Raw genomic sequence first — 9,272 nt, forward strand, 5'->3', positions numbered from 1 at the left:
TCTCCATAAAAGTCATTACCCAAAACACTTTAACCTAACTTTATTTACAAGCAATCGACATACCTAAAGACTTTCTAAGGTTGGTGGTTGAATCATTAATCTGCTCCAGTAGCAATAAATGGAATAAGTCAATCCCTATTGTTGTAAGTACGAGTCACACTGCATAGTGAGGTGTTAGAAACTCCCTTTGAGTATTCATACAACTCATAGATGAGGAGGAATGTGGTGGCTATGAGAGAAGTAAGCAGTGCTGTGCTCAATAACAGCATGAGGTCCTGTGGACATGTAGGTCTTGGGGCTCTGCCTCTCCAAAGCTCACTTGAGGAAGTTTTGCTGCCAAACAAGCCATGTTCTTTGAGTTCCATGCTTTCTGGTGGTCCTCCTCCCTGACTAGTGACAGTTCATGTTATCACAGTCTTTGTGAGTTCATGTGTGCATCTGCCATGTTGTGTTCTAAAAAAAAAGGTTGTGTTGATGCTCCCCACAAATTACGGTTCTAACAATCATTATACCTCCTCCTCTGCATAGATCCATGAACACTGAAGGGAGGGGTTTGAAAAAGACAGCCCATTTAGGAATGGACATGCCAAAGGTCATTGAGTTGTGGGTTTCATCTTGTTATTCTTAAACATAGCAAGAATATTGAAACAGACTTTTTGTAGAGTAGGCTAAACTCTACTGTCAACTTCATGTTCTGTAACATGATCCTGTCATTGTAATATTATCTCATCATAAAATAGGATCTTTCAACTCCCATAAGTTGACTCTTGTGGGACTTATTCCTATACACACATTAGACCATCAAATCTGATACAAAACCACTTTTTCTGGACAGATCTTGGCAAATATGCCTCATCCCTCGTATATTCAGCTAACATTGTGACTCATGTCATTCTGTCCATGAGAAGAACTGTCACATTCTCTTCCAGCTCAAAGCTTAGTAAGTGCCAAAATTGCAGTCCTGTCAGATTGTGGTTATGTGCTTTTGAATGACAATGCCCCTCCCCCACACACAAGTAGGCCCATATGTTTGAATACTTGGTTCACACTTGGTGGAACTATTTAGGAAGGATTAGAAAGTGTGGCCTTGTTGGAGAAAGTTTGTCATTAGGGAACTTTTTTGAGGATTCCAAAGACTCATGCTATTTTAGGGACTTCTGGTTCCTGATTATAAATCAAGTTGTGAGACCTCAGCAGCTGCTTCATCCAACTTTCTTTGTTCAGACTTTATCAACTCTGAGGCTCTGGGGCTGTAAGCCTAATTAAATGATTTCTCATTAATTTGCTGTGCTCAGAGTGTTTTTTCAAGCAACAGAAAAGTAAATAAGACAGATATGCTTCTTTTTTTAATTTTTTAAATTTTATTTTACAATACTATTCAGTTCCACATAACAGCTACAGATTCTTTTGTTCTCTCCCTTCTTGCCCCCCTCCCCTTCCCCCAGCCCACCCCCCATTCTCACCCTCTCCAGATCAAGGTCTCCCCTGAGGACTGAGATCCACTTGATAGACTCAGTCCAGGCAGGTCCAGTCCCTTCGTCCCAGACTGAGCCAAGCGTCCCTGCATAAGTCCCAGGTTTCAAAGAGCCAACTCTTGCAATGAGCCCAGGATCTGATACCATTGCCTAGATGCCTCCCAAACAGATCAAGCCAATAGACTGTCTCACCTATTCAGAGGGACTGATCCAGTTGGGGGCCCCTCAGTCTTTGGTTCATAGTTCATGTGTTTCCATTCATTTGGCTATTTGTCCCTGTGCTTTATCCAACCTTGGTTTCAACAATTCTCGCTCATATAAACCCTCCTCTTTCTTGCTAATTACACTCTCAGTACTCCACCCGGGGCCTAGCTGTGGATGTCTGCATCCAGATTCCTCAGTCCTTGGATGGGGTTTATGGCACAACTATTAGGGTGTTTGGCCATCCCATCACCAGAGAAGGTCAGTCCTGGCTGTCTCTTGACCATTGCCAGCAGTCTTTTGTGGGGGTATCTTTGTGGATTTTTGTGGGCCTCTAGCACTTTGTTTCTTCCTTTTCTCATGTGGTCTTCATTTACTATGGTCTCCTATTCCTTGTTCTCCCTCTCTTTTCTTGATCCAGCTGGGATCTCCCACTCTCCTTCCCTCGACCCTCACCCTTCATTGCTCCCACACATGCCCAGGCTGTTCATGTAGATCTCATCCATTTCTCTGTCATTGGGTGATCTCCATATCTTTTTTAGGGTCCTATTTTCCAGGTAGCCTCACTGGTGATGTGAATAGCAGTCCATTCATCCTTGTTCCACATCTAGTATCCTCCTATGAGTGAGTATATACCATATTTGTCTTTCTTACAAGAGCACTTGCTAGCTTTGTTCATATCAGCATTGTTTGTAATAGCCAAAAACTGGAAACAACCTAGATGCCCTTCAACTGAAGAATGGATAAATAAATTGTGGCACATATATGCAATGGAATACTACTCAGCAGAGAAAAACAATGACATCATGAGGTTTGCAGACAAATATGGTATGTACTCACTCAGATATGCTTCTTATTTTGCGGGGCAAAGGGAATGCTGCAAAAAAAATTAGGGTGGAATTTCTTTGGCTCTTATAGAAATGAGCTTGCTCAGTCAGTGATGAGATTTCACCTCAAATACCCACTGTGATCCATGGATGATTGAGATAACAATAGGAAACTATGTGATTTTGATTTTGTAGACAGGGAGATTGCCAGAGTCCAGCTCTGGATTAGGGCAGATCTGAAGTTGAGTGGATGCAAGAGTTGCAACAAGAGAAATCAGACAAAAAACACTTCTTAGTTTCATTTTTAGGAGAGATAAACAGAGAGGAAGTGCATCTCAGCATTACTGCCCTACTCTGACAGGAGCCATCCTTTGTGAGACCAGTCTTAGAAAAAGATGTAAGGAGTTGGTGAAGGAAGGAGGTCATCCAGAGCACAGTGGTCCTGAGAATCTTCCTGCCTGCCTGCCTAACAGCCAGATTACTTCTTTATTCATACAGATTTTAGTAAGCAGGGATACATTCATGATGTTCCAAGATATAGATCACATAAATTTGTTTGGGGACATGTATTTCACTTCATTTTTCTAATCTTCTAGTCATCATTAATAAACTATGACAGAACAGAGTTATCATTTCCAATCATTTTACTCAAGTTGACATCATTGATAAAGAGTTATCATTTTTTCTCATTAGCCATATATTCCAAGTTTTAAGAATCAACAGGCAATTGACAGTCTGTTTTCACGTTGATACCTTTTGTAGCTGTGAGGACACTAGACCAAACCAAAATCTTCTAGCCAACCTGGGCATAATGCCATGTCACAGTCAGTGTATTATTAACTCTTAATGGTAAGAGTACACAACACAAATTCTCATGCTAAGTCTGCTGCAGTTGTTTTTTCAAATTCTGGCATAATACCATGTTAATCCTAGCATTCTCTTGCTCCTTGGTCATATGACACCACAGTGACTCTGTATGTGCTAACTTCTAAGAAATGGAGGTCCTGACATTTCATTTTTTTTTTTTTTTTTTTTTGGTTTTTCGAGACAGGGTTTCTCTGTGTAGCTTTGCGCCTTTCCTGGAACTCACTTGGTAGCCCAGGCTGGCCTCGAACTCACAGAGATCCGCCTGGCTCTGCCTCCCGAGTGCTGGGATTAAAGGCGTGCGCCACCACCGCCCGGCTGACATTTCATTTTTTTAATCCTTGTTCAACACCATTCTTTATTCATCACTAAGACTCTGTGTAGGGATGAGGTAACTCCAACTATTCTAACTTGTTGCTGTATATGCCACATTATTGTCTGAGTTTATATAGGAAGAGACTTGCAATCTGATTTGTGGCCAAGTCCTCTACACCACTGAATCTTGTTACCTTTAAAGTTTACTTCGTTTTGAATATTGTAGTCATGAGTAAAAATATGGACAAATGTCTTTATGTTTCATAGCCTCCAATGCATGAAGAAGACCTTCAAGTAGATAAGGTTATCTCCCAAAAAGGAGGAGGGGTAGTATGTTCAGGACTGTCCTGGGGAAGCATAGAAGTAGCACTTCTGGGAGAAGGCATGAATGATTCATAAGAAATCTTCCATCAATCCAATACCCCCAAACTGTACAAATATTAAAAGTTTCCCATATATGCAAAAGGTGGTGATGAAAACCACAGGAGGCACACAGGGCATCATGAAGCTCTGCTTTGCTGGATCTTTGTCAAGCAGCTGTGATGGCTGTATGACTCATGCCTTTCCCACCGGACAAGGCTGTGACAAATCTCACTTCTCTTGATGTTTGATTGAAAGGATCAGTTTCTACAAACTTCCATGATGAACAGAGATAAAAGCCATGGAGTATTAAACTGAATTACCTAAAAGCACAGCTTGTCTCATCTGACCTTAAAGGCACAGTCCTCACTCAGGAAGAAGAGGGGAGGTTCTAGACCTGCTAAGATTTATGATATAAGGATCATAATGTTCACCCCATCTTCCTCATGGTTTTTCGTTAAATTTATGTTCTATTCTAATCAAAGAATCTGACCAACGCTCAGTCTGGAATATGAAAAGACTCAGTATGTTCATGGATTTCCTTAACATGTAATTGCAGTGACTAAAGTACGGTACTTTATGTTCTCAAAGTTGTCAATTGGCATTTTGTTCTTGGGATTTGTGCCTCAAATTTTTTTTAAATAATACAAGGAGAGCATGTAATGTTTTGAGGACTTTGGATTTCTTCAGAACAAATATGCAGAGAGAATTTAGGAGAAACTGCAAGAAAAAGTGCAGCCCATATACCTGAGAGGAGTGCCTAATCTAACCTTGTCTGCATAAACTCTTGGAGTGAACCTGTTTTCTGTGTGCTGTGCGCCCCCTGGTGGCCCTGAGCAACCTCACAATGAGGTTTATGTCTGGGTTTATACTGAAGTCCCCTCACTGTGTATCTAGCACAGTAATAAGTGGCAGTGTCCTCAGATCTCACACTACTCATTTGCAGGTACAGTGTGTTCTTGGCATTGTCTCTGGAGATGGTGAATCGGTCCTTCAGGGATGGTGCATAGTTTGTTGTACCACCACCTTCATTAATGTCTCCAACCCACTCCAGCCCCTTCCCAGGAGCTTGTCTGATCCAGTTCATCCAGTAGTCACTGAATGTGAATCCAGAGGCTGTACAGGAGAGTCTCAGGGATCCCCCAGGCTGTATCAGGCCACCCCCAGACTCCACCAGCTGCACTTCACACTGGACACCTGCAAAAAACAGAGAATTCTGTCAGTAAATTGCCACAAAGACTCACTGTGATTTCTGTTCATGTCCACTAACACACTCAGTATCACTCTTTCTCCATAAATTACCTTTTAAAAGAGCAACAAAGAAAAGCCACATCAGCCCCAAATCCATGGTGTGGTCTATGTTCAGTGCTGATCACTGAGTGGAGAGACCTGGGAATCCAGGGCTGATTGCTTTTGCCTGAGCTTCAGGGTCAGTGCTGGCCTGGTTTTCAAGAGAAGAGAGAGGCCTTATTTGCATGTCTTCTTGCTATATAACAAGTTTGGTAGCTGGCACTGACAGATGGCATTTTCTATTTACTAAGTATGCTGGGGGAGTCTGGTAATAAAGATGATGGTAGGAAAATTTTGTATATTATACTAAGCTATTTTTTTCTTGGCACACACTTAGTATCATCTATTTAATTTAATATTCACAAAAAGATGCATTTTTCAGTTAATTTCAGCCCAATTCTTCATGTCCTCTTATAAATGGTAGTAGTCATTGCTTTGTTACACGCTCTGGAGCTCTTCTGTTTTACTGTGTGAACGTCAACACTGATGTGCTTAGCACTGCCTTAGTCAGTCCCTGTGCTGTCAGTGCCTCATGATATTGGGAAATCCCTTTCATTTTTTTTATTAATTTTTTAAATTTATTTTATAAACCAACCAGAGTCTCCCCTCCCTCCTCTCTTGCCTTTCCCTCCCCAGCCTCCCTTCTACCACCATCCACTTCTCCATACAGAAAGGTGCTGGCTACCCATGGGAGTCAACAATGCCTGGCATATCAAGTTGAGGCAGAGCTAATCTACTCTCCGTGCATCATGGCAGGACAAGTAATCCCAGCATGGGGGATTAAAGAACCCCCTTTCTATTCTGAGATCATGTGACGTGCCTGAATTCCAGTGTTCATCTAGGAAACTTGAGAGGACTTGTCCAGATTTGTGTATGTGTCTAGGAGTGTGAAATTCTTGTGATATTACCTATGTAAGTTCTCGTCTCCCTGCCCATCTATCTATTTGTTCACTAGAAATGGAGTGACTGATAAGCTGAACTTCCATGTATAGCTCAGCATTTGATTTCTACACATCCTCCACATGTGCCCGCACAAGCTTCCCAGAAGGGTGAATTCACTCCCTATACCCCTGACCTTGGTCATTCTGAATCATCTTATTTCATGTCCTAACTCAGGCACTTACCAGTCTTGATCTTACTTGTAGTATCTCAGCTTGATTGTCACTATTTAGAAGCCATGGAATTTAGACACATGGGATGGACTTCTGTTTGGTTTCTCATACAACACAATCATGAATGATACCAACACCAGGTTCCTTTGTGTCCATCCTTCACTTTTTAATGTTGACTGATATGAGGACAGGACAATTGAACCATAGATTTTATCCCTTAGTTTACTGATTCAGTTTGAATGGACTCCAGCTTTCAGCACTGTAGACAGAGCTTTGGGATATCATTGGAGAACAGAATTGGTCTCACTCTTTAGCCACAAGAGTAAACAGAAGAGACTGAAGGTCAGCTCATCTAATTCTGGACAGGACAGGAACTGCGGAAGGAAAGGATGATGATATCGGAAAGCTTTTGTTTATAAAATTCAGTTACACAGCATCATGGTAGAAACTGTGCATCATGGGCATGACTGAACCTTGTGGAATCAAAGTCTGCTGCAAGAAAGTCAACAAGAAGAGTCAGGAAGATTTTATCCACAGAGGGTACCACAGATCACAGTTAGCCCAAGGTCATTTGTGATGCAGCTCGAGATGGTTCAATATGTAACTCTACATTTTTTATAATTAAAATAAAGAAAGAGAGAAAGAAATAAAGAGGAGAGATGTGAGGACAGAGAGGGAATACTGGATGTCAAAATGAAGAATTTGAAAACCATTATGTAAATAAAAAAGAGGTGGATATGAAAGTTGCAGGCATCAATATCTGAAAAAGAATCAACTTGCTAATGAGCACTTAACCTCAAACCCAGGAATCTAAAGACACCACCAGGTCCTACACAGACATTAGTAAAAATATTGAAACTGTAACTAATGAAGAAAAGAGAAAACATTAACAATAACCACATCATATATATCTTATAATTTATACTTTCTAAAGAGAAGAGATGAATGAGAACAAAGTACTATGACTTTGGTGATGAAATAATATCTTAGGAGGTGTGAGAAGAGTTAGCTTAATATCACACCATAAACATCAAGACACACAGTGAATCTGATTAATAAGAAATCATTAAATAATTCATTAAAGGACATGCATTATTGCAATCTAAAATAAACAAGTGTTGGTAGAAAAAAAGATGAAAAAGAAATAAGAAAATATAAATGAGTAGTTATATGCTTTACTTGAATGCAGGTTTGCAACAGTGAAATTTTCTGGATGTGCAACTGAGCAATAGGTAGAAAGAGCTTGTCAACTTAATTGGATGAAAAATATAAAAGGCCAAGTAAGTATTTTTTCAAAGAAAACTTTCTTTAGGTATACATGTGAAGAATAAAATGTTAGAAAGATAAATACAATAGTGAAAATGCAAGGCAAAAAGAGATTTTAGTGTCCATATTGATTTCAGTTGAAAGTAATATCATAAGGAATAACCATTATCATGCTACATGGAAGACTTCATATTGTAAGGAAATCTGCTATGCCAAAGAGTAAAACTTCTTACAACTGTTCTCACAAAGGAAACTATCCAGCCACCCTAAGATCTTCCAGCATCTTCAGTGTGCACAGGTAAACAGACAGTTTGGCACAGATCATTCAGGAGGCCAGCAATTAGAATGTGACTACTGGGTCTTGGCTAGGAGACAGAATGTGGAAGGATCTAGTAAATTTAAATAAACCCTGTAGTACATTAAAAACAGAGAGAGTGAACCATATAAACATAACATAACACGTGGATTTACTCAAAAGGGAGTGCAGGATAAACTTGGATATTTATGTGACCACATGTTTCTCTTACACGTTCTTGAAAAACATATTTATTTAAAAATAAAACACTAGATCAGCAATAAAACCAGAAGACATAATGAAACTAATTTCTGGAAAAGGTAATGGAAACCATGTTAGGAATACTTCTATTTGGAAATATTATGAAATAACTATTTGACTTAAAGTCCTCTCTGTAAGAAGTAAATCATGCCTGGTAATGAAAACCTAGCCAATTCTCCTAGTCTTGGATGAGAATCTATAACTGCCACTTTAATAAACAGCATACCCTCTAACTGTATTCTAAATATTTCTTCTTACTCTCACAGACAACTGCAGTTATTTCCTCTCATTAAGCAAACTACTCTTTGCAACACCTGGAGACCATTAGAGAAAACCATGGCAGAGAAAAATGTAGAGTTGGGAAGCCAAGCTACAACTGGTAGATCTACAATAGAATTGCTATGTGTAAGGCTCAGAGATCACAGCAAAAGAGGGAGAAAAAAGTCTATGATTCAGAAGAACAAGAATTTTGTTGTGCGATTCTGTCTCTTAGAAATATTAGAGAAGGCCAGGTGGTTGTGGTGCACACTTTAATCCAGGCACTTGGGAGGCAGAGCCAGGCAGAGCTCTGTGAGTTCAAGGCCTGCCTGGATGACAGAACATGATCCGTAACAGGCACCAAAACTACACAGAGAAACCCTGTCTTGAAAAAAAGCAAACAAAAAAATATATGAGAGTCAATATACACATTAAATCTAACCAACGTGGTTGCTGAAGTGTGGCCTAAACAATAATGACATCAATAGATATGCTAACACAGAAGGAGGGAAGTTCACCTGTTCTCAATCCTAGTCAAAGGCTTACAGGCAACTAAGGATCTGTATATGGCAGAAACAGTCTTCTAGAGAGAAAAGTACACCAATACCAAAAATTCATGAAAACACATTTATTAGTTATATTATCTGAACTAAGATGCTTGTTTTTATATTTTTAGGTATATAAATGTAATAATGAGGGATTAAATTTCAAACAGAGTAGGAGCAGAATAGAGTGTAAAATATTATTC

The 9,272-nt window shown here is 39.8% G+C and overlaps 1 gene segment (V, D, J or C); it reads right to left on the reverse strand.

Annotated features, from left to right (window-relative positions):
- Nucleotides 1-4,802: 4,802 nt before the first annotated feature.
- On the reverse strand, nucleotides 4,803-5,456 carry LOC102911081 (immunoglobulin heavy variable 3-74-like). The segment is given in 2 exon segments: nucleotides 4,803-5,239; nucleotides 5,345-5,456. Coding segments are annotated over 2 exon segments (483 nt in total).
- Between the last annotated feature and the right edge of the window lie 3,816 nt (nucleotides 5,457-9,272).

The sequence above is a fragment of the Peromyscus maniculatus genome, chromosome 14 (assembly GCF_049852395.1).
Source record: "Peromyscus maniculatus bairdii isolate BWxNUB_F1_BW_parent chromosome 14, HU_Pman_BW_mat_3.1, whole genome shotgun sequence".
NCBI lineage: Eukaryota > Metazoa > Chordata > Mammalia > Rodentia > Cricetidae > Peromyscus > Peromyscus maniculatus.